General features: G+C 38.8%; 1 protein-coding gene across 25 annotated transcripts in view; it reads right to left on the reverse strand.

Annotated features, from left to right (window-relative positions):
- Positions 1-26077, reverse strand: part of MTMR3 (myotubularin related protein 3) — a 138404-nt gene that overhangs the window by 27390 nt on the left and 84937 nt on the right. For 15 of the 25 annotated variants that reach the window (XM_067015900.1, XM_067015917.1, XM_059040885.2 and 12 more), the window contains 7 exons: positions 25967-26052; positions 23120-23209; positions 22588-22704; positions 14469-14551; positions 12272-12438; positions 5725-5821; positions 3085-3198 (listed from right to left, as the gene is read on the reverse strand). In XM_067015900.1, the coding sequence (XP_066872001.1) occupies positions 3085-3198; positions 5725-5821; positions 12272-12438; positions 14469-14551; positions 22588-22704; positions 23120-23209; positions 25967-25969 (671 nt within the window). In that variant the 5' untranslated portion in view covers positions 25970-26052. Of the gene's footprint in view, positions 1-3084; positions 3199-5724; positions 5822-12271; positions 12439-14468; positions 14552-19055; positions 19176-22587; positions 22705-23119; positions 23210-25966; positions 26053-26077 lie in introns of those variants that run through there. The other 10 variants (XM_067015916.1, XM_059040883.2, XM_059040887.2 and 7 more) reach the window with 2 other exon arrangements.

Genomic DNA, 26077 nt, shown 5'->3' on the forward strand with positions numbered 1-26077 from the left:
AATTTTCTGAGAGTTTTGTAATTTGTTCCAAGGTTTAGAAACCATTATAAACTTATTTGGTAAAATGAAAAAAAAAAAAAAAAAAAAAAAAAAAAAAAAAAAAAAATAATTGTAGTGATGGTTGCACAACATTGTGAATATACTAAAAAAAAAAATCACTGAGCTATACACATTAAAAGGGTGAATTGTATGTGACATCTCAAGCTGTTTTTAGAAGTTATAGAGGTAATCAGTTCACTTTAAAAATAAATGAGTAGAAAAGCTAGTAAGCAAAAAATTTTAATGTCTCCCAATTCTATATCCTAGAGAGAACTGTCAATGTCTTTTACTCCCATTAAAATTGTTTCTAAACACATATTCATACACACATATAACACATGTAGGGCACAGATGGATTTTTAAAAAACAGACTATTGAATCTATTTATCTTGTTCAAGAAACAACATGAGAAAGATTTTTGTTTTTAATCCTAAAACTCATAAGCAATAAATTAAATTTGGCAATAATCAAATTCCACTGGAACCATCAGTTTGCTTGTAGTTTTTAAATCCTCCCTCATTAGGAGACAAATAATGGAAAGTACTTGTGTATTGACAACACATTCAATTGGGTCACCTGCTGAATGGAGCCAAACTATAAATAAAACCTGATTCTTAAAATGCCTCCTAGCATATAATAATAGGTGCTGAGTAACCAATGAGCTGATTGACAGCAAACCCTTTACAGGATAGGCTGGCAGGGCCTTTCCTGCACATCCTTTTCTTCTGAAATCTTTCCCAGCAATGCTCGAGAGGAACAGTAGATGGCACTCGTCAGCCTGGGTCTTGGGTTTTAAGGGCCACATTATTATTATTTTTTTGGCCGTACCACCACACGGTATGCAGGATCTTACTTCCCCCACCAGGGATCGAACCTGTGTCCCCTGCAGTGGAAGCAGGAGTCCTACCTAACCACTGGACCGCTGGGGAATTCCCTAAGGGCCACAGTATTACAATAGATAGATTGCAACTGAACTGCTGCAATAAGCAGTGAAGTTTTCTGCAGTCTTCTAAATGCTTTAGATTGCATGAAAGAGAACGAAAACACTACAGCTAAAAATCACTAAAGAGCATTTCCATATTTTACAAATAGAACAAGGAAAAATAAAAATTAAGATGTCCAATGTATGAGTCCCCTACTAAACACTAAATGCTTCAATTTTATATAGAAATATACAAATGTTTAATCTATCCCTAAGTTAGTATTAATCAACTCCCTAAAATGACTAGACGTTTCTAACAATCACTCAATGCACAAAGGGGGAGAGCTGTGAACTGCACTACAGATGGGCGCCCTTTGCACCATCTTTCTGTGTTAAAGCAATCTGTCTTCAATAATAAATCCAATTACACACTCTCTCATCACCATAGGAGAAAGCACTAAATCAGGTGCTGGTTCAGCATGGTGCTGTCAAGTAACTGCTGCTAGCAACCTCAGGAGTCATTACTGCAATTTACGGACAACTACATTCAGTAAACACATGTTGGATTCAGAAGCATCCTGCCACCTGAGCTAGGGAAGCTTATGCCCTCTGGAATAAACTTTGGAATGGGAAAGAAACTTCCCATGTTTACTCTAAGTTTTTCTTCAGCCTACACTTTTAGGCCTCTCTACCAACAGGGAGAATTCACCAAAAGACCCTTACTTTGAGAATGAGAATCCTTTCCCCTTATGCTCAAAGTCAGCAAACCTCACAAATGCCAGGGCTGCTGATCTAACACAGCTGCTGTCCGCAGAGCAGCAGCTGGCTGCTTTCCCTATTTGAGCTGGGCCGATCACTGGTAAGACTCATTAATCCTTTCAGCTTTCACTGCTCTCTCTAATTCCTGTGTCATCCTTACCTCTTGAGTGATAGGTAAATTTGGTGACCTACTTTTTTCTAGGAGTGTCTGAAAACAACGGTGATGAAAACAGATTGAAAACTTAATGGATTCCACTGGGACAGAAGCAAATACGTACTTTTCCATCTCTCCCTCTTCAGGGTGGGTGGGCGGGCATCAGAATCTGCCTTCCATGGACTAAACAAGCTGGTTATCTCAGTGGGAATTCCACAAGGAAATAAACCCCTTCTTACAACCTCAGTATTTCAATGGACTGCCTCCTGGCATGAGTTCCTAACTAAACCTCACTGGTTTGGCCCCAATTCAAGGAGAGTCCATAATGTCTGCAAACTGGAAAAATGAAATGGACAATGTGATATTACAAGGACATCTGAAACTGTTCCAAAATAAGAGGGAGTGACTTCTCAAAAATTTAACATGATTCTGTGATAACTGAGCTAGCTATTCACTGAATTATAAAAGTAGCCCTCAGGAATACAACCTTCTCCAGACATTGCTTAGGAAGCCCAGTGCTTCATTCAGATGTCGCAGCTACCTGTGAAGTAAGAACATCATTCCCATTTTACTAATTGGGAATGGGCTGAGGTCAGTTAGGGGACTTACTCAAGGTGCCACAGCAAGGCGTGTCAGAGAGAAGACCTGAATTCTAAAACCTGTGCTCATTACCACACCACCACCCCCTTCTAGAATCTGCCTCCCTTGACTCTCCTGCCTTTGCTCTCTGATAGCATCTATTCAGCCAAGCCCTAGCCTTCTTCTCTAAATGCTCCATCTCAAAGCAGACCTCTTCCATGTGTCAAAGTTTCAACCATAAAGACAAGCACAAATGACTCACATCTACACTCCCAATTCTTACTTCCTAGGATTCATCTCTCAATCCAAAGGCCAACATCTGAAGCTAAATGCAATGAGCACATTATCTTTCCACAGAATGTCAGAAGGATCTTAAAATAGCAAGTCCAGCCACTTTTCTATTAAAATTTTCTTTTCAGTGTCAACTGAATCATCAGGTAGTGTTCCAGATGAATTATTGGTATATGACTGGACGAGCAGCTTCAGCAATAAGGAAGTACAGAATAACCTGGAAAGTTCCCTGAACCACCCCCCCGCACCACCACTCCCAGGTTAGCAGCAATAGAAGCAGCAGACCACATGCAGTGGGCAGTAGCACCAGACCAAGCTGCGTCTGGCCAGGCTTACTTACCTGTAGACGACGGCCGGGATGCGCTTCCAGGACCTGAAGCTTGCGACACTTTCTAGTTCTTTGTCAGTGATCCAAGCAGGCACTATGAGCTCCTGTGGATAGCTACCACACAGCCTAACAGGGAAGGTGGGGAAGAGGGGGAAGGGAAGAAGACAGAGAGGGAGGGGAGAAGAGGGAGAGACATGAGTGAGCCAGCAGAAGGATGTTGATCAAGCTACCCCAGAGCCAGTTAAAAGGCAATGAGGAGCATTACCTGAGTATTGGCCTGCTCAGCAGAATGGGTTGCCTTAAGTGTTTACTTATGTATATGTCAAATGATACTATCTTGGATTGTTCCACTTGATGCTGCCTTTTGGAAATCTGGCGATCTTAACTATCAACGTAAAAAGGGGAGTTGAGAGGCAGTTACTCCACTGTAACTGTTGTAACCAATATGTGGGTCATTTCTAATGACACAAATGCCCAGTCCAACTGCAGAGGTGGAAGTCTGTCTACCAGACTCTCAGTCTTCCAGGGAAACATGAGAAGGGCAAGAGCCCACAATTTCAAGTTTCCAGAGACCTCACAGGATTACTAACATATTCTTTGATGTGAACCAAACAGGGTGTCCTAATTATAGGTAACAGGTGCAGCCGTGGGTATTTAGATAGAGCACTGCGGGTCAGCCCCATCTGCATACATAATCGTAGCTCCATTAAGCCAAGTTAGTACTGTGAATATGCTATTAATGATAATTTCTATAAAACATACTTCAGAATAAACTACACTCAAGGGGAAAAAAGCTGTTTTTCTCTTTTTTAACTTTTATTTTATATTATAGTTGATTTACCATGTTGCGTAAGAAAAGCTGTTTTCATTAGGGAAAATATTAGTAGGCACATACTAGTCAAGCTGGTGCCCTAGAAAGCATTATTTCTGATAGGTTTTTTACTTACAAGACATGTCTCCCTCTGGGAAACCCAATATTCCTTCTCAACAGTGAAGGCAGTAAGACATTTTAATCCAAATCCAAAAATATACAAACTGCTCCTCCTCCTCCACTACCATCATCTTTACCACCATGCCCTAGCCTACTCTATGCATTAGGGGAAGAGGCAGAAAAATACAGACTGCTTAGGAATTGAGGGTTCTGATCATGCTGCACTAAACCTCTCTCTTATTCTCAATTTCCAGATTAAGTATCAGGAATTCAAAAGCCTAACCAGGAGAATGGAGACTGACCAAAAGTAGCTCCACAAACTTCCTAATACCTATCTACAAACTCCTAAAAATAACCTAGGACACAGATTATAAATTAACACTCTAACCATGAGTCTTGTTCCTTTTATCTTGTTTTAAACTTAAGAGTAAATTTGGCTCTTATTCTTCCTTTGTAGTATGAAGAACTTTTCAATGTCCTGAAGGCTGGTTCTGAAGTGGAAATAGTGGACTCAAAGAAGTTAATTTTTAAAACCCATATTAAAAAGAGATTTCTGAAAACCACTAGCTTTTGAACTCAAAAATTTTTTCTCAACAAGCTTAGCTTAATTCAGGTTTTGTTTTACTTCACCCAATATTCTGATCACTATATTCCTTGTTCTCTAAGGATTACATTACCTAGTAGTCAGCTCTTCAGCAAGTATGAGCTTCTCACTTGTAGATAAGCAGTTTCCAGTATAGGAAAGGTGGGTTACATGTGAGCAAAGCCTGTGGCAGCCTCAGGCTCCCTGAGGACGCCCCTCCGCTCTCCACCTCAATTCTCTAATTTGACTTGTCACTGAGAACAGGCAAAGGTATGACACGTCTGTAGCTCCCAATTCTTCACACCACCTCCTTGGCCAAGGTCCATGTTAAGAGCTGTGCATAGTAATTAGCTGTTGTTTTTCCAACAAAAAAAGAAATGCTCCGGTGGCTACCCACAAACAGTCCAGGAAAATACCTATCATAATTTGAGGCAGCTGGAAGGACAACAGAGTGATTAAGGCCTCCAATTGCTGCAGGGAAACTTAAGAGGAGAAGGATATGTTAATTTTTAAATTCTGGACAATTTTCTTTTGTTTTATAGAAATTTGGATCACCCAAATCACAGTAGTTAACTGCCCTCCCCTACCAAAGTTCTTATACCTTTTAGGGAAATAGGTAATGGGAAATATTTAATAATGGTTACATTAATATTTAATGGTTAAGCGATCATAGCTGTGACATTAGTTTTAGATCAACAAATTAGAGAATAATACGGCAGCCTATTTCATAGGATCTGGAGTAAAATTACAGTAAAAACCAACTCCTAAGTGTTTTATCACTGCTTCTGAGATCACTAATCTTCTCTCTAATGTGATGTCAAGCAGTGATGAGAATAGAAACTCCCTGTCTACAGGTAAGCACGATATTATCTAGACATGCATGTGCCAGGGAGAATAGGAGGGAATAGAAAGGAAGGTTCCAGGATCCTACTAAGTAAGGATCTCTTTCCACTTCAGTGATAGCAATGAGAACAGAAGGCTCAAGAAGTACACTGAAGATGAGGCATTTAGATTTAATAAATAAAACTCCATTTCAAAGAAAAAGTCTAAATTCAAATGTTCTGCCACATGAGAATTGGGGTTTCTTGCAAAGGCAGTAGCCATGAAACACAGTCCACAGGGATCAAATACAACTCACTTGTACTTTTCATTGATGTTGGAAATCCTCCAGGCGTTGTTCATATCAAAACCCATCCGCTCCACTTCGTTTTTAAACCTTGATGTTACGTGCTCCCCTAAGAACCACAGACAGATAGGAGAAAGGACAAAATGAATACGATTTTCCACAACAGGTGGAATGAAAGCTTTGCTACCCTGCTCAGTTATTTTTAAAAAGGTATTGTATAAATAACATTTAGTTAAAAAAATCTCCTGCCAGGATAAGACTGAGAAGAAATGAGGAAATTAATTTTGATTTTAATTAAGAATTAGTATTATCTCTTCAATTAAAAATAAACTAAAAACAAAAAAAGAATATTTATTATCTAATCACTACTATCAAATTTGAGAGCAGTATCACTGGGCTCACTTTACAGAGGACAAAACTGAGACTGAGGTGATTATTATGGCAGGTCTGTCTCATCTCAAAACCCATGTTCTTATCCCTATACTGGCTATTTTCCCCTTTCCACACTAAGACTGATGGTATACATAAGAAAATCAACAAGTTCATCAAGAATAGTAGTATAGACCTATATAACTCCTCATGAGGAAACCCTTTGGGCCAGATTTCAGAACCTGAATTTTCTGGATTTTAAGGTGTGCATGTATAATAATACTGGGTTAATGATATCAACAGCATTAACCAAACATTAACATCTTTACAGTGAAATGCATGGATAATTCACACTAAATGGGATAAATAAAGCAGTTCAGATCGAGTCAAACTACCAAATAAAATACAAATCTTTTTATTTTCAGAACCTTACAGATTACAGAATTGCAGTTAAAAGATCATAGGACTTTTAACTGCCAGTACCCAGGAATCTCAAGAAATACCACACTAGTAACTACAGTGCTGAGCATTTGTAAGAACATCCACCCAAACAAGTATAACCTGCCTACATTTGCCCTAATGAATTTGGCTCCTTCTTCAAGACAGCAAGCAACAAAGGCAGAAATGAACTGAACATAAAAGTCATTAAACCTGAAATAACTTCCTTCCTTGAAAACAGTCCTAGAGCAGTAATTTTATAAAAAACAAATAAACAACAACAACGAAACAAACCATTAAGCAGTACCTCTAACATAGTATTATAGGTTGTAAAATAAATACTGGTGGGGGCTGGGAGAAACTACCCTAACAAAAGCACAAAACAGCCAGCACTGGTGATCAAAGCTTTGCTCTCCCTGGGAGAAGAGCTTCAGAATACGAAATAGCAATTACTTAAATGAAGGACAAGTCTATAAAAGTACTTCCCATTTAAACTGCTTTTCTTGAGCTTAAACTAAGTATTATGTTTCCTGAAGGAGAGCTATAAAAAGGTGAGGTTCAGAGATGCAGGAAGAAATAATCAACTGAATCTATCCCATTTTGGAAAAGTTTTAAAAGCAATATAATCTTCCAAATAGGAAAAAGCTATCTGAATTGGAGTGCTGTCTACAAATTGCAAGGAGTGACCATCGATAATTCTACACAGGGAATCTTTCACTTTTAATCCCAATATAAAAGCTGTGAGAACTATGGCAACTTCCAAGTTCATTAATAAATAACAAGATTTTCCCCAACCTGGGATACAGCTCCAAGTCTTTGCAAAAGGTAAAGGTATTTTAATAATGGTCATTTACATTAGTACCTCTATCTTAAATACATAGATACTCTAAATAGGATCTTCTATAACTTTAAAATAATCACTGGCAAAATAACAACAAGAACCTCCTCCTCCTCCTCCTCCTCCTCCTCTCCCATCTCCTTCCCCTCCTCCTCAGGCAGTTTTCTACATAGAACAATTGCCCAAGAAAGGGCTTAGAATTACCATCCCGGCATGAAATTCTGAGCTACACACAAGGAAATATATACTGAGTAGTGAGCACAGAAAATCTGTTGTTTCAAGTTCCTTGAGAAGAGTTTTAATTATCTTTGTACCCTCTAAAGCAGTGACTTCATCAACTTCAACTTTGAAACTGACCATCACAACCCACAATAAGAATGTTTTACATCACAATTCAATACGACATATTTATTTTTTTTAAGTTTCACAAAATACCTACCCTTACTATGTGTGTGATACATTGATATTTTCTATCCTGAACTTTCATTTCATATTTCATTTCTTAAAACTTTGATTTCATGATCTATTGGTGGATCACAACCTAGTCTGAAAACCATTACTTGAAAAAAGAATTTAGCAGCAGACCTACATACATGAGTAATTCAACTGGCTTTTGCTAAATTGTGTTAGAAGTTCACTTGTGTTTATTCTGCCAGAAAAGTGCATGCCAAGCACATATACTGCTGGATTTCCCTTAAGAACCCCCCTCTCAGAATTCTCGTGTCTCCATTGATTCAACATCAGATATGCTGTAATACCCCAATTTATTTGTTTAGCTTTGTATTTCCATTTCAACCCTTCCTGTGTGCCTCCCCCATCCCCAAATGAGGATCTGTCCCTTTTTAACATTTTATATTTCTTATACTACAAACAGTCCAGCAATTCTTATTTTAATGGGAATGAAAAAATTTTAAAGCAGTAAATCCCTCTATCATAACCACAGTGTCAACCAGCAGTCTAAAAAAAATTTCCCCCCAAAAGTCTAGCTTCCCGGTGATTCTGAGTATTCAAGCTTACAATTATACACAACTTAAAGGCCTGGGATAGAAGGGCCAGGCCCTTATTGTGAGGAAGAACAGTATCAGAGTCAGAGAAGGTGAGAATTAGCCCTCCCAGATTTTCAAATACGGAGGGAAGAATCCTTTTCTATGAACAAAGGTCCCAGTACAGTCGTCTAGATGGACACTGACTGGACTGCATTTAAACTCAGAAAACGGACTCTGCTGACAAGAGCTTTTACTTTATACAAAACAGGCAGCTGCACAACAGTATATGACCCAGAGTCATGCCATTCATAGTTAATCAAAATGTGCTTAATGGGTATATCATAGAAGAGAGGTCAGAGATGTGGGTCTGATGCTACATTAAAATAGCAACTGAATTGCCCAGTCCTCTGTCAGGACTCCAGAGTAATGCTGAAGTACAGAACAGCCACCAAGAAGGCAGCTAAAATGAGAAGGATGTTGAGCATATGGGAGAGAAGCTTTAAGCTTTAGTCCATTCTTTTTTTAAAAATTTTCTCCTGTTCATTATTTATTTATTTATTTATTTTTGGCTGCATTGGGTCTTCAGTGCTGTGTGCAGGCTTTCTCTAGTTGTGGTGAGCGGGAGCTACTCTTTGTTGCGGTGCATGGTCTTCTCATTGCAGTGGCTTCTCTATTTGCGGAGCACAGGCTCTAGGCGCGCGGGCTTCAGTAGTTGTGGCTCGTGGGCTCTACAGCTCGGGCTCTAGAGCGTAGGCTCAGTAGTTGTGGTGCACAGGCTGAGTTGCTCTGCGGCATGTGGGATCTTCCTGGACTAGGGCTCGAACCCGTGTCCCCTGCATTGGCAGGCAGATTCTTAACCACTGTACCACCGGGGAAGTCCAGTCCATTCTTATTTAGAGTTTGAAATGAGGCTAAGAGCAGAGTCAAGAGTTTTACAATGAACTCCAACAGCAATGTGGTGACTTCCTCCAAAGCAGATTAAGACTTAGAGCTGTGGCCACAGTATGGCTGGCCATACTTAACTATGACAGGTTCAACAGTCAGAAACTACGATTTATATGAATACAGGGTAATAATGTAATTTCCCCATTTCCCCCCTCTCTGACACAGTCTACTCTTAGCAGGCTAGGCAGAGAAGAATCCATAAAAGGTTTTATTAACTTCTGAAAGGCTGAACTAACTTCCACCCTTCAGAGTCTATGTTTGTGGTCTCGTGTTGGGGCAGATTACAGAATGGCATGACTCTGAAATATCTCAAGTGCTGTCTCACATAAAGATGACTTATAAGAATGTGGTTGTCTGGTCTGCTCATAATTGGTAAGTAATGCTGTAGCCACCACCAACACTCAATGACATTGGGTGTAGACGAAAGAACTAGGTTGACTGGCTTTAAAAATGCCACCACAGTATTTTTTAAAAGCAGGTTTTCCTCTGTACTCCACAGTGAAAATATACAAAAGGAAAAAGCCATACATATATACGCACACTCAAACCAAGTCACTGAAGTACAGTAAGATTGCATGTGAGTTGTAGCAGGTTGACTTCAGTGTGGAATGTATATATTGAAAAGAAAATACAACCTTTACTCATAGAGTAAGTTCCAATCAGTTACAATGGCACCGTCTTGTATATTCATAATTTCCAAAATGTATTCACAAGCATGGCACATAGGAGGCACTCAAACATTTACTGAATTGAACTCTCCAGCATTAACAGATTTGATCTTCAGAATATCCAGATCAGCTTGGGCAGGAAGAAGAAAAATGTCTCACTTTGAAGAACAAAAGAAACTAAAGTACAGAGAGGATAAATGGCTTGCCCAGTATTATTTTTAAAATTAAATGGTAGAGTACAGGTTTGAATTCAGGTTTTCTAGTTCCTTAATCAGTATTCTAACCCCCAAATGCCTCCATCCATCACAAACCCATGAAAAGACCGGAAATTGGATGTCCTGGTGGCCAACGAATACCAAATATCTTCAAGAAGGGAAAGACCTGGGGACCAAAGTCATCTCAGCTCAGGACAAAGCCATCTATAATTAATAGACAGGAGTGAAGTTTTGATCTGACGCATCTTAGGAATATTCTAAGAGTTGACTCAAATCCTAAAGAAACTAAATTATCAAGGGAATAAGGAATCATCTAAAGATGAGGAATTTTCAGTCTGTGGTTGAGAGAGAAACAGGTTAGGAGAAATTCAAGCCTTGTTAACTAAACACTGGCAACCCAAAACTAGGGAATGCCTTTTGGAGTTAAGAGCCTTAAACAAATCAAAGTTCTTATATAACATAATACAGCAAGATACAATCAATAACTTCATTATCCTAGGAGATGGTAGAGATTAAAAATCTAATGAATAAGATATAATGGCTAAAAACATAGCAAATATACATGTAAGATTTGTGCATTTCACTACATGTAAACGTTACTTTCTTAAAAACTAAAAAAACTTGAAAAGAGCCATAAACAAAAAAAATTAAAATACAATGGCATCTCATATAAAGAAGGATAAAGAAAAATGCAATGGATAAGGGAGTGAAGTGAGAGACAGCTAAGGCACATTCTCGTCACCTTCCAAGGTTGGTGTGGGTAATTCTTGTGAATGACTTTGGGTTCCACTGGCTGACCAGGCTTGTGGGAAGCTTGGATTCCTGGGGCTTTCCCTGAGGCTCCACAAGGGCAGGTGCCTCTTTTTCGTCTCTGTATCCACAGCACCCCATACAGTCAGCTCCCAATAGCTGAGAACTGGGTTCAAGTCCTGACTCTGTCACTGCCTAGCAGTGGGACTTGGCAACAGGCTTTACCTCTGAGACTCCATTTCTTTGGCTCCCAAAACAGAAACACCAGCCTATCCTGCCTGTTTGACAAGGTCATAAGGGTCAAACAAAGGTACATATTAAAGCATCTTTAAAAATATGTTTGTGTTTGCTATAATTTAATTAAATATATGAACCAAAAGCTTTAACCAGTGAATGCGCCAGGAAACAAAGGGATCCAAGTATTGCTAGATTCGCCTCCAATGTTTAAAACAACCCAGGGCAGAATTGTTAATATTGAAGGTTCAGGACTGAAAACTGAGGTTTAAAGGAAAAAGTCTCTAGAGTAAACTTTATTGGAAGGAAGCTCACAACATTTCACTGCTTAGGAATTCAAGACATTGCTTTCAAGCTGGACACATTAAAGATTTGGTGCTGGACCAGCAAAGTTCTATTTATGGCAACATACAATTTATAGAAAACTACACACACAGAAACAGCATGAACTTGGTCAATGCCATTTTTGAGGGACAAAGACAGTGAGTGTGACAAAGATTTCATGAGGAGTCAGGAAGCCTGGGTTCCAGTACAGGCCCAACTTCTTTATTTGTCCTGAGAAAAGTCACCTGGCCTCTATGGACCTCTGTTTCATCAACTGTGAGATGAAACGGGTGACAAAAGGTAATCTATGACTTGAAATTCAAAGACAGCAAAAAGCCATTTTGTAATCCATTATTCTGTGGCCTAACCTCACACTTCTGTACCTTTGTTCATGCTACTTGCTCTGTCTAAAGTTCTTTTCCCCAGTCTGTTATCAATGAAGTCTTATTCAATCTTCAAAGCCTACTCAAAAGCCACTTCTAACGTGAAGTCTTTGCAAACATGCATATAACGCTTGTGGCTCCCTTCCACTGGGCTTCCCTAACACCCATACCCTAAGTGTTTTTAGTCAGGCCCAGTAAATTGTGATGCCAAGTCTAGTCTTCTTTCCTTCCCCCTGAAAGGTAGGAATCATCTCCCGTTGAGCTTAGAAGAATGATGGGCAAATGCTACATGCTCCATGACAAGTACACTGATTAAATACACGAATGCTTAGGAGTCTCATTTCATGTTACGGATATCTCAAGCAGTAATTCAATAAAGCCACCACCTGCACGTTTTAGAAAGGTCTACCTGGCCTGCACAGGTCTCCATGTTGCTCTTTTTCACTGGCGTAGACCTCCATGCACCAAGCGTGGTATGCAAATGAGAAGAGATCTTCTATTTTAGCAGGTGGTCGGATTGCATTGTTCAGTCTCTTCAGCCACTCTTGACACTGCTCAAAGGTTGAGAACTGACACCTTTGTAAAGCCAAACAATTACAAATGTAATCAGAAGACAGCTGACAATGAAACCTAAGGGTAGCCACCATTTCAAGAGTGCCTACTCACAGTGAAATGATAACTACAGTCAAAAAAGCATTAGAAGTGGTCTAATGTTTATGATTTATAATAACAAAACATGTCCAACAAATTTTAGCCAATGGTGCAAAATGTCAAGAAGAAAGCTGGACATGTGGAAAACCTATTTTTTTTAGACTAATAAAATCTCTTCTGAGATAGACAATCATTAAAGTAAAATGGCAGTCATTCTCTTCCAGGAATGGGGTTTTATTCCACTTCTTCCACCAAAGCTTTATGGTTGCCCTTCTCAAAGAATATGTTTAAAGAAGTTCTTTTTGTTTTGTTATGACATATTACAGCAAGCTCAAAAACAGTTCACAGTACTTCTAGCCAATTAGGGAATAATTTCAAAATTTATCTATTTAGCAATTAGAATAAATCAGCAACTTTAGATCGAAAATAAGATACATTACACTGAAACTTTCAGATGTTACCATGTAGAGAACAAAACAATTCTATTATCAAGTGCAATTTTCAGTATATATAACTAGGAGGTTAAAATAATTAGTGTAAAAAATACTTTATCTTTTCAAATGCAGTTCCTAAAATTGAGTAATTAATAAGCAACCTTTTAAAACTGTGACTTGTAACCAGTATCTATCAAAAGCAAGCCAAATCTCAATGGCTAAAAAGCAACTTAAATATTTACCTTAAAACCAAGGAGGAATCAACTAGACTCGAACAAAAATTAAAAAACAAACAAAAAAAACCCAAGGAGGTCACTTAAACCTCTCCCTTGTCCCAATCAGTGTGGCTCATCAATATGTCCACACACAATGTTTACTGGCACTCCAGAATAGGTCAAAGAAATAAAGCAAAAACTTGGGGAATTAAAAACTGATAGAGCTACTAAATTTAAAATGCATTTTAGGCATCACACATCACTTTTCAACCATTATAGTAAAGATTAGACCAGATAAAGCCAACACTGGAGAAATGTGATGAGAAGCAGGACATTTCTAGTGTCTTAAAGTGCCTTCCAGACTGTTGATTAGTGGCAAGGGAGAAAATATAGCAATTACACAGAAAGCGGGTGACTCCTTGACGAGAGTGATCACAACTAACATCACCAGCAAGGGACAAATGGACACTGTTTGCCTCCAGCTGTAATACAATCTCCTGAAAAGGACACAACCTCGTACATACAGTATTCCAGCTGAGAACACACAACCTCAATTTAATCACAAGGAAACACCGGACACAAAATAAGAAACTTTCTATTACAATGAAAGATTTTTTTCTTCAAAACGTTAATGTCATAAAAGATAAAGAAAGGTGGCAGAAAACATTTCAGATTAAAGAAAGCTATAGAATCACGGCAACTAAATGTAATATGTGACCTTGACTGGATCCTGTTCTGAATGACGTAGGGGGAATGCTATAAAGGGCATTATTAGGTCAACTGACAAAACTGGAACATGGAGAGTAGGTTGGATAAAGTATTATGAGTGTAAAATTGTAAAGTTGACAATGATACTGTGGGTTATGTAAGAAAATACCCCTATTCTTAAGAAAGCACACTTAAGTATTTCAGGGCAAAGAGCCATGATTATGTAACTTACTTTCAAATCATTCAGAACAAGAATTTCACATACTAGCTCATGCGCGTGCGCACACACACGCGCACACACACACACGCCCCCTGCAAACGATAAAGTAAATAGGGTAAAATGTTAACAATACTAGTGCTCTTTACTATTTTTATGTTTGCACCTGTTTTGTAAATTTAAAATCATGTCCAAATAAAAAACAAAAAACACCTTTCCAATAGCAAAGTAGGCTAAAGATAAAATATTTCAGGGACTAACTACTCCGAAAATACTCCTAACTAGGCTGACCCTTAAAAGCTGTTTTCTGTTATCAAATCATGAATCCATTCTTTAAGAAGTATTTTCCACACTAAACAATAGCATAAACTCGTCACATACCTGATAACTTTGCAGTCTTTGCAAGTCAAATGAAGCTGAAATATATCTCGGCATTCAACACTTTCTATAAGCTGTAATGGAACCTGCAATTAAAAAAAGATGAAGTTCCCTTAGTCAAAAAGGTATTGACCCTGCATTTCCTCAGTGTGTCCAACAAGAATGATTAGAAAGCTCTGCAGGAGAAAGAAGTACAGAACTGCATATTCATCTAAATCAATAGCACTCAAGTGATTTCCTGGGTGATTTAGGGTTTCCCTTTTTCAATCTCTAATCAGTGCCCTCAAGTCATGTCATAGCACAAAGGTAACAAATAAAGAGGAGGCACCACACCTGGAAGAACAGGGAAATATGCCATCTTTCTGGTAAGAAACTTTCAAACTCATCTCTCAAAGTACTACTATACAAGGTTAGAGCTAGCTGTGATTTGTGATGACACAGAAGCTAAAGAGAACCAGAATAGTTATCCTGTCTTGTTGACAGAAAAGAGCTACAGATCATGCTAGTGGGACTACACTTGTCACTTGCCCCAAATGACAAGGTGGGCTTGTGGCTTTGTGTCAGGAAAGGAGACTCCTGAAAAAGACTGGAGGTCTGAACTGCCTGCAGGTTGCGCAAAAAAGACAAGAGAGTAGACAAAGCTGCGGGTCAGGCTCTCTGCTCAGTAGACTAGGTATCAAGGAGAAGGGAGCAGGTCTCACAGTGGCCTAATTAGCTAGGTCTAATTTGCTTCAAAAGACAAGCTGAGGGGACTTCCCTGGTGGCACAGTGGTTAAGAATCCGCCTGCCAATGCAGGGGGCACAGGTTCAAGCCCTGGTCCAGGAAGATCCCACATGCCACAGAGCAACTAAGCCCACGAGCCACAACTCCTGAACCAGCGTGCCACAACTACTGAAGTCCATGCACCTAGAGCCCATGCTCTGCAACAAGAGAAGTCACTGCATTGAGAAGCTCATGCACTGCAACAAAGAGTAGCCCCAGCTCTCCACGACTTGAGAAAAGAAAGCCCACGTGCAGCAATGCAGCCAAAAAAAAAAAAAAAAAAAGATAAGCTGAGGAGCCCTGTTTGCCAAGTGGGGCTCAAGGTATGAGTAAGCTGGGATGGTTCTTTCCCTGCCAATCTGGTCAGCAGACTACTGAACACAGGATAAGTATGACGGTGGAGAGGGATCAAAGAAGGCAGGCAGACAGGAGGGAAAGCATCTGAACAGGGTGACAAATCCTTACACGGTTGTTAGAATCCTCCCTCTGTCCCTCATCTTATCCTGATTCAACCCCTGGCTTCAAAAAGCAATTTCCAAAACTTCTAAAGAGAGCCTGGTAAAAATAATAGTAGATACCCTCACTCATTGGAAAAGGGTCTTTTTACACTGTATCAAGCCCAACCAAAATTGGCTCTGTGAGTTGCAAGGAGCATTCCAACAATTCATGTTTTGCATGAGAAGGAGGCAGTCTCTTCCAACAGACAGAAACAAGAGAGTGCTGCCTGCACAGGGTGGCCCTCCTGTTAGCTGAACCAGTTTCAGAAACAGGCTTCTGGCAAATGCTGCCCCACCATGCAGTTGCCAGAGTCAGCTGAGAACTCTCAGAAAAAGGATGTGGAGATCAAAAAGAAGCCCAATTCCGGACATCTTAGACAAACAAATAAACAAACAAACTGGGGCAGGGATTAAAAAGGGGAAGAAAGCAAAATACTACTACTCAGGTAATGGCTGGGAGTTCTACCTCAGGACTAGAGCCTTCTCGATTAATCAACAAAATTCCCTTACACTTATAATAGGACCAGAAGTAAGAGAAAGACTAAGAATTCTTGCCTGTGTTCTGAGAAAAAAAAGGAGCTTTGGCCCTCTGTTTTTGTTTAAGTCCTTAACGCCAAGGTGCTGTTAAGAAACTGGAGTTGATGCAGCTAAAAATTCTTTCAAGACCTGTACATCTAAGAAGGAAAAAAAACCAACAATGTATCAGTGGGGATAAATTGTGAAGAAGTAATAGGAGATTAAGAGATCAGAAGAGGACACTGATTTGTTCTCAAGCCAGTCCTCTGGGTATCCTATAACAGACTCATGTTGGGTTTCTTTGTTTTTAAACCTACAACCCCCTTCTCCCTCGCCCCCCCCACACAAAACAAACAAACAAACAAAAAAGAGCTGCCAGACTGGCAATTAAGAGGCCTGAGTTCTTATCTCAATTTTCTAAAATTTTACCAGCCAAAATTTTGCATCCTTCCTGACTTCCTTGGACAACCTTCCAACCTTCCTACATGACACAAGCCTTTGCTTTCTCAACCTCGGATGGTCACAACTTAGGGAAGTACCAGGACAGGGAATGGGAAGAGTCTGGGGTAGAGTGACAGTGAGCTTTACAAATCCACGTGCTCTCTCAGCACTCACCCACATCCCAGATCCCCTTCTATCACCTTTCCTTATAGCTAGAAAACTTAAAAACCAACTAATGCTATTAGCAGCTGCTGGAGGGAGTGGACCAATCTGTGCTATTTTGCTACAAAGAACAGGTAAGTTTTACATCCCTACTATTGGACTAGAGCCCAAGAGCCTATGTCCAGACTTCCAAAATACAAATATGCAACACCTCAGAGCATGCAAAACATCTGCTACCTAAATGCTTTCAATATAAACATTTTCATGTATTTTAACACTGCAAATTTAAGGAATAAGGATAAAAATATTGGTTGCTAGTATACAGATACTAGCAAGTCACCAGAAACAACCATGTGTACTCAAGTCATAGACATAGAAAACAGATTTTAATAATCATGCAGACTGTCACATGCAAGGAAGTTTAATATGTAGCAAGAACAAGGACCTAAAAGAGAAATACCTGATTTTATATCAAATGAGTATCTCCCTTTTTTCTTCCCCTTTCACCTCAATGTTACTCTTCAATGCACCCCTGCCCCCAGACTGCCTCCTCTTCTAAAAAGCCAGAGACAGGCTTCTTTTCCTCTTCATACATCCAACCAAACCATAATAAGGTTCTCTACTTTTTTTAAAGGCAAGTCCACTGATTTAGGTTTCTCAACTTTCATCACATATTGAGAGGATCTCTTACCATTTCTGTAACTAGACATGCCCAATATTCAACCCCATAACAAAGAATTACAGACACAAGAGCCAGACCATTTTATAGCCCAGGAAGGTTAAGCCACTACACGAAAGCTAGTGGCAAGTCAGGACCAGAATCCATGGCTGTCCTCTAGCTCAGGGTCCTTCCATTACATATGGTACTCCTTTCTTTCTTCCTCTAAGATGTCCTTCCCTTCTGTGTGAGCTCTACTTTAGTTTTTCTTTCACAATTAAGTAGTAGCCTCTTCACCAGGGATCTTCAAGAGGAAAACAGAGTGTAAACCAAGATTCCTTAGGGGCAATTCAAAGAAATCTAAAGTCACATTCAAATCCTCTCTTACCCACTGATTCAGTGTTTTGTAGCAACTCATTTTCTTTTTGCTCCTTTCTCTGCCGTCTACCTGCCAGGCAATTCTATCTCCCATTACAGTGCTTTTCCTCTTATAAAACCCACCAAACTCAGGCTCAAAATACATCAAACACACTCAGTGCTGTTAATCAATTCCTCAAAAGGTCAAAAGTTATATCATGTACACCAAAACTCGTAAGAGCATCAATCCAAAAAAGCAGAAGAGCAGCAGTTTAAAATTTAATAGACATGCACAAGTATAAAAGACCCACAGTACTGTCTCATTCCAGAGGGAATTTTATATCATCATATCCTACTATATTTACCATAATTCATTCTGGGTGTGTGTGTGTGTGAATTATTTTTTAAGCACCAGAATTTAAAAGTGGGATAATGTATACCTTTTAAAAACAAATGCCCTTTTTATAGCATGAATGGGAAGTACTAATCTTGCATACACATGTGAAGTAAAACTGGCAACAGCAGAGTAAAAAATAATGTAATGAGTCTTAACCTAAAATCTGTAACACACTGGAATATCTGGGCTCTAACTCTTATGACTTAAAAACCAGTCAGAGGAAGAAGACTGTCACAGGTTAAAGACCCAAACTCTTTATTGCTCACCTGTGGTATTTACAAGATATTCTTCCAGCACTGGTTTCAGAAGCTGTTCTGATTTATGAATGCTAAGGCCAAAGTGCATTGTCAACAATAACCTCCTTTTGATGCTTGGGGAATGAAGATTTTTGATGTACAATACTTAGGCAATGGTAAGAATCTAGGAAAATGCTAAGGAAAGTGTTTCCAAGTATACTTCCAGCTTGTTCCTAAGAAGCATTAACCGAGCAGTCTGGAAATGGAGTTTTAATGTCCTTTTAAATACTCATGTTGACTTTACAAATTATTTCTGGTTGAAATTCAGCTTACATTTTTTGAAGGTCACAATTCCACCCACTTATGTTTAAACTGTGTGGCTTTATCCCCACCCGACAAATTGTCCTCATATAGGAAACCATTAGAACTTTATCTAATATGAGGGAAGGGACTCATGCAGAGATGACACACTTTGCTGATTTGCAAGGTGAGCATCTGACACTCAAAACCAGTTTGTTCCAAGCACAGGTGCAACAACCGCCTAGAATTCTCATGCTACTTACTGGGATTGCAGAAGCAGCAGATTGAGAGGCGGTCTATTGAATTACACAACAACAATTGTTTAAAAATTTCATGAACTCCACTTGAACACTTACTTGTTTATAAATTAGTTGAGCAAATACCTGTACATATGTAAAAATATAGTTTGGGAAGAGCACAGAATAGGAACAATTCATACCTTAAATGCTACAACTGAACTGTACTAGAGGTTCTTTACCCTAGAAACTGGAAACTTGATATCCAGTGAATGTGTGTGCATTAAAGTAATGATGTGTCTCAGCACTGCTGTGAAATTAACAGAGAATATATGATTATCAGGTAGCTATTTAAAGCTTGACAGTAAGCCATTTTCTAAAGTGCTAAATGTGTTGATTCAAAAGCACACAAAATGATGTGTGTTGATTTAAAAGCATACAAAATGATGCAAACTGGAGCATGCCACAATATATACTGGCACATCTGGGTGATGGCTGATTTATGTTTGATTTAGATATAATAACCTTTAAAGGGGGGGGTCTCAATCTCACAGATTTTACTGAAATACTCATCTGCTGAGGGAGGACCTAGTGTAGGAGGAGCCATTGTTTCCTGGAGTAACCACAGGTTTTAGGAACCTTAGCACTAACTGCGATGTGATTAACGTACTTGTATGAAGAACTCCTAGTCGCTCTTAACCTGAAATGTTTAAAGTCACTGCAACGCCAAAATACTTTTGCACAACAATTTTTCTGTGCAAAACCATTATCTTGGGCTTTTTAAAATGTGACATGCAGGTTCTATGCCTTAGAGGGTTATAATGCTAAATGGAAAGCACTTTTAGGTGAAGAAATGGGTCAAAAGTAAGAACAGGGGTAAGTTTTCTTAAGCACTGTATCTCAATCACAATGGGGGACCAACAATTCCAGTAAACAACCTACTCACACAGCTACTGTTAAGAGACAAGATGACACAGGTGTATTTACACAGAAGTATGTTTTAAAATGAACTTTAAACCCAAAGGGGGTTTAAAAATGGTCTAATATCAATTTCAAACCCCTATTAACTTCAATTCACTTTAGTATTTACTGAATACCATGGCACCAGTAAACATGCTCGATTCTGAAGATACAAAGATGAGTAAACGAAAAATTACAGCGTATCTGGTAAATGTTGTAAATGTATGTTCAAGATACAGAAAAAGCCAGAAGAGAGGGTAATAAACTGTCAGGGAGGGAACTGGGATTGAGATAGGCTTCACAGAAGAATTTATCACCTGAACTGGGTTTTGACAGATGAAGAGAAGTTCCCTGGGTGGGAGAAGAGAGAACTCAGAGGTGTATAAAGTATGTGTGAGATTCCAAGGAGGGTGGTTTTACCAATACAAAGGGAAGAAGGGGGAAAAGAGGGATACAGAAAAGCTGTCAGGGACCAAGGACCATACCATGCTAAGTAATTTCATCTTAGAAGTAGTTAAGAAACACTGAAGGGCTTCAGGCTGGTGAATGACATGATCAAATCCATGCTTTCTCTCCAATAGACCATATTCCCAAATAGATCTAAAAATAGTCTCTGAAATACTTCACCATAAACCAAAAAGCTGAGAGACAGAGGACTGTATGGAAAAATGCAATGTGAAACTAAATTATCTCCACATGCAATTTAATTACAATTTAATCAATTCTAGACAAACACAGTTTAAACACAAAATTAAATTGGGCAAGAAATGAAACTGAGTTATTTGGTAATGAGGTGGATAGACCTGGAGTCTGTCATACAGAGTGAAGTAAGTCAGAAGGAGAAAAACAAATACCGTATGCTAACACATATATGTGGACTCTAAGAAAAAAAAAAAATGTCATGAAGAGATTAGTGGTAGGACGGGAATAAAACACAGACTTACTAGAGCATGGACTTGAGGATATGGGGAGGGGGAAGGGTAAGCTGTGACGAAGTGAGAGAGTGGCAGCGACATATATACACTACCAAATGTAAATTAGATAGCTAGTGGGAAGCTGCCGCATAGAACAGGGAGATCACCTCTGTGCTTTGTGACCACCTAGAGGGGTGGGATAGGGAGGGTGGGAGAAAGGGTGACTCAAGAGGGAAGAGATATGGGAACATATGTATACGTATAACTGATTCACTTTGTTGTAAAGGAAAAACTAACACACTATTGTAAAACAGTTATACTCCAATAAAGATGTTTTTAAAAAAAATATTTTGTGACACAAGAAAATAGTATGAAATTTAAATATTAGTGTTCATAAATAAAGTTTTATTGGAACACACAAAAAAAATTAAATTGGGCAATTCTACTAATTATTACTGTCATTATTTCCACAGTAGATGGTAGGAAACGTCTGGTTGCTGGAATGTTATAGGAGATTCAATCCTGTCCCCTCCTATCACGGCCACCCAATTCCAAATGGGCCCTTCTGAATACAGTGCTATATGGTAAGAAAGCACAACATGCCTCTTTCCTTGATGAATCCTGTGTGTATTTTTAGCTGATAGGCAGAAAACTAACATAACAGATATGATCATAGCCCAAATCTAGAAACCAGAAGGAATTCAGGCCACAATGATTCCTGGATGTAAATGCTTAACTACAAAGAATAATAATAAATACTAAAATAATAAATGCCAACCACAAAGAAAATGTCAGCCATTTGAGTCTTGACAAGGGAAAAATATGATGAAGGAATTGGGTCATCTCTGAATGGCTGAGTAAACTTTTTCTAAGAATCCCAAAATGAACCCCAAAACACACAATCTGAATGAACGTACAGTCCTGAGCTTTTACAAGATGTCATAATACACTTCTTTGTGCTAGAACCAAAGTGCAAAAAGCCACAATACGGTCCAGTGAGGAAGGAAGAAGGCATTCATTTGGTTGAAATACACGAACCTTCATATTTTTGTGGTGAAAGTCATGTTTATTGAAAACTATTAATGATGGCAAGTGTGCTGGAAGAACCAGTTCACTGAGAATACCCTCATAATTGAAAAGGGTAAATGCACTCGAAAATTGAAAGCCTTCCTTCTCTTCAGCAATATATAGTCCATTATGTAAATATACATTGTACTTGACATCTATACTTATACCACTAAGGAGCCATTAGAATAACTTCAACCTATAACAGAAGTCTGCACTGAACTCTAAGTAGAACTCAACATTTGACATTAAGGTCCAGGAAATTCTCTCAACTGAGGCAGTCAGCAACTACTAAAAATGGAGGAATAAAAGCCTACACAGCCTTTGCACCCTTACAAAGCTTAATGGCACAGCATTACCTACTGCAAACCATGCAGTGTTACTAGACAATGGACACCTTAGCTGACAACTACATGTATCATTTTAAATCAAGCACAAGAGTTGCTTGCTAACCTAGTGTCCCTGAGAGCTTAAATTAAGTGAGAGAAAAGCAGAGCACACAAGGTTTTCAAACCAAACCCCATATAACACTCCTCTCTTTGAGAACATTAACAAGTTTTTTAATTGAATACTTCCTTTCTCCATCTACTTTAGTGGGAGAACAGTTGAGAAACACTTACATTAACCAGAGACTCCTTGAACTTGATGTGAAGTCTGTAATTAGAAAGGGCAATGATGGCATCCTCAGCACGGCCCACATATTCTGTGCTTTCTCCATGAAGTTCAAGGAAAGGAACCTTCAAAATGGAAGAAGAAACCCTTCAGAGTTCTGAAGCAGTAAAGCAAAGTGTTCAAACACGGGTCGATAAACACTGTCACCAAAAACAGTACATAAATGGGTAAGGGACCTAAAGAGGATGGGTTTATATCCACAAGATTCAAGATTCATAAAACCTAGTTATTCATATTCTAGACTACAGAAGGAATGACACAGAGATGATCATCTCAGTGAATTCTCAGGGAAAAAAGTCTTTCTAAAAGGAGAGATGTTTTCCAGCTTACATTTCTATTATGTGTATGGTGGAGGAAAAAATATATTTTTCTAATACATATTTTCCTATATATAGTACATTACTTCAATCCATTAGCTCTGCTACATTGTTACTATGATGCTTAATACTTATTTCACAATCAAAAGTGGCTTGAAATTACCTGAAGATTCTCATCCTCCCGGATCAGCTGCTTCCTGGGAAAGATCTGATTGGCCTGGATGCACTCAAGGCTGTGCCGAGTCTCTTCATCCTGAAAAACCCAAATGTTTAAATAATTTCAAAGCTCCTACTCATCCATATTGGGTTTTTCTGCCACGTCCAGGAGCATAATAACAGTGAGAGTCCTGTGACCAAGGAGAACTGGCAGAAAGCTCAATGAAAAAATATTCAACCCCAAAGTGTTCCATCTAATACATTAGGCGCCTTTAGACAGAGAACACACCAATGCCAAAAAAAAAAGTCAAAGAAGTTAAGAACATTTCTATTAAACACTAATAAGTTGTTAGTATATTACTTTTAAGAGAAACCAAGATACAGTGGCTTTTTCCCTCTTAAGTTATAACCTTTAATTCTTATCTTTGAAAGATACATTCTGCATTATATAAAAATGAAATAATGTGACTCACGTCTGGAATTTGCTTCAAAATAATTGCAGAGGGAAGGGAATGGGGCATAAATGAAACAGAACTGTCCATGAGGGATAATTCATGCAACTTTTAAGTGAGAGTTCACTATACCACTGTGTCTACTTTGGTTATATATGAACTTTCCATAACAGAAAGTTTTTTTCTTTTTAATGTAAACTTAAGAAGTGAATTCTCAAACTGAAAACATGTGTGAACCACTACCCCTAGCATAATCTGCTTTATATTACAAATTAGATTTATTTCTGTTAAGGCAATTTCAAAGAAGCAATAAATTATAATCTAAATGGCACATGAATTGAACTAATTATAATTTATATTAAAAAGTAGTCTTGGGCTTCCCTGGTGGCGCGGTGGTTGAGAGTCCACCTGTCGATGAAGGGGATGCGGATTCGTGCCCCGGTCCAGGAAGATCCCACATGCCGCAGAGCAGCTGGGCCTGTGAGCCATGGCCACTGACCCTGCGCGTCCAGAGCCTGTGCTCCGCAACGGGAGAGGCCACAACAGTGAGGGGCCCGCGTACCGCAAAAAAAAAAAAAAAAGTAGTCTTTTACATTATGAATTTTTATGGTCTAGGAAGACCAGGGGGAAAAAGCAATCTGCTGGAAAGTCTGACTATAAATTATAATGGAATCTGTTTACACAGCAAATTTTATACGAGCAAAACCATATCATGTTAAATTGACAGCACCAGTAAGAATTACAACCACTAGTTAGTGGACATTTCCACACATGCTACTTATCACATTTCTATCAATTTTTTTTTTTTTTTTTTTTTTTTGTGCTAGGCGGGCCTCTCACTGTTGTGGCCTCTCCCATTGCGGAGCACAGGCTCTGGACACGCAGGCTCAGCGGCCACTAAATGTTTCATTTAATGAAATAAGCAAAATAATTATGTTTTAATTCCAACTACATAAAATATAAATATGGACATAAACTAGTTAGAAAGGAACACAACCATGGGTTTTGGTGGAAGAGTTGTAAATAAGTACTTGTAAAAACTTGTTATAATGCTACTTTATGACAGATTTTTTTAAAAAGACCCACAGTCATCCTGCTCCCCAAATAATGCACACAGAAGTATCTCCAGAGCGCACCAGGAAGACTGTCTGCAGGGCACCAGAGACCCCAGCAGCACCAGAATGAGGACCACTGTTGCAGCTATGTGGTACACAATAAAGGACAACCCCTCAGTACAGAACAGAGCTGCTTTCATAAGCCCACCATTTGCTATTCATTAGCATTGGCATACATAAAATATTAGGCAAACACTTTTTCAATTCATTAAAAACTCGTGAAAACCAATAAAATAAAATATAGTCTAAAGAAAAGCTCATCAGTGTTTGGGTACAGGATACATTAGAAAGTTGTTATGCCCACAAACTAAGAAAAAACTGGCAAAGATTTAAGATGAGAGCAGTTACCTTTGTCGTCGTTTTAATATGACACTTTTATACAACTAGTTTTTCTGTTTTGTTTTAGTTTGCTTTTAATTTTGAAAAGCATTTTCCACCCATGTTCCTAATGAAGCTTGAAATTAACATGGCCTTTTCAATTCCTTCTTTGTGCACCAGCATGAGGCAGAGTTTGGTTCTAGAAAACATCACTAAGATAGAAGTGGGACAATATTACAGAGGACCATTTCTTTTTTAAGCCTTGGAGCACGGTTTACGCGTTCTCAGGATTCATAGAAATGTGGTTGGCTCATTGCTTCATCATCTCTGCCTGAACTGGGTCTTAAACGGCTCACAAGTCACTGAAATACACTCATTTTAGTCAAAGACGTAGGTAGGGAGTGTGCAGAGCTACTTCATCTTCTCTGGGATAAAAATAATGCCTTAAAGAGACAGGACAGGGAAGACAGGGAATTGCTTCTATCCAGAAAGGTAAATTCATAAATATGTGTATGACCATATAATTCTCCTACACACAACAAAACACACACGTGCGCGCGTGCACGTGCACACACGCACACACACACAGAGAAAAGCTTTTCACGATACCTTCCTTCCTAGAAAAGGAATAAGAACCCTGTAGTCCAAGAAACATGGGGTTTTAGTCTTTTTTTTTTTTTTTTTTTTAGGGTTTTAGTCTTGACTCCATTTACTATCTGACTGAAAAGAGACAATATCTAACGCACAGGATTAAAGTTAACAGAAGCAAAACTGCTCTAAGACACTAGAATATTCTAAAATTACTACTACTACGTAAACAATAAAAGAAAATAGACAAGAGAGTTCTGGGAAAGAAAAAGTGAAATGATTTCTCACAATAACAAAAATGGGTAACTGAACTTATTAGTATTCACTTAACTGTCAGGACAGAGTTCAAGTTCAATTTTCTTGTTATTTCTCTGTACTTACCATGACAGGAGGCCCAGATTAGGAGGAGAGATCCCCGTCCTTTCTTCTATATCTTGGCAAGGCTTTTCTTTCCTTTATGCCTGGATCTTGAAAAAGAAAAAAAAAAAAAAG

The sequence above is a fragment of the Kogia breviceps genome, chromosome 15, assembly GCF_026419965.1.
Source record: "Kogia breviceps isolate mKogBre1 chromosome 15, mKogBre1 haplotype 1, whole genome shotgun sequence".
NCBI classification, from domain to species: domain Eukaryota; kingdom Metazoa; phylum Chordata; class Mammalia; order Artiodactyla; family Physeteridae; genus Kogia; species Kogia breviceps.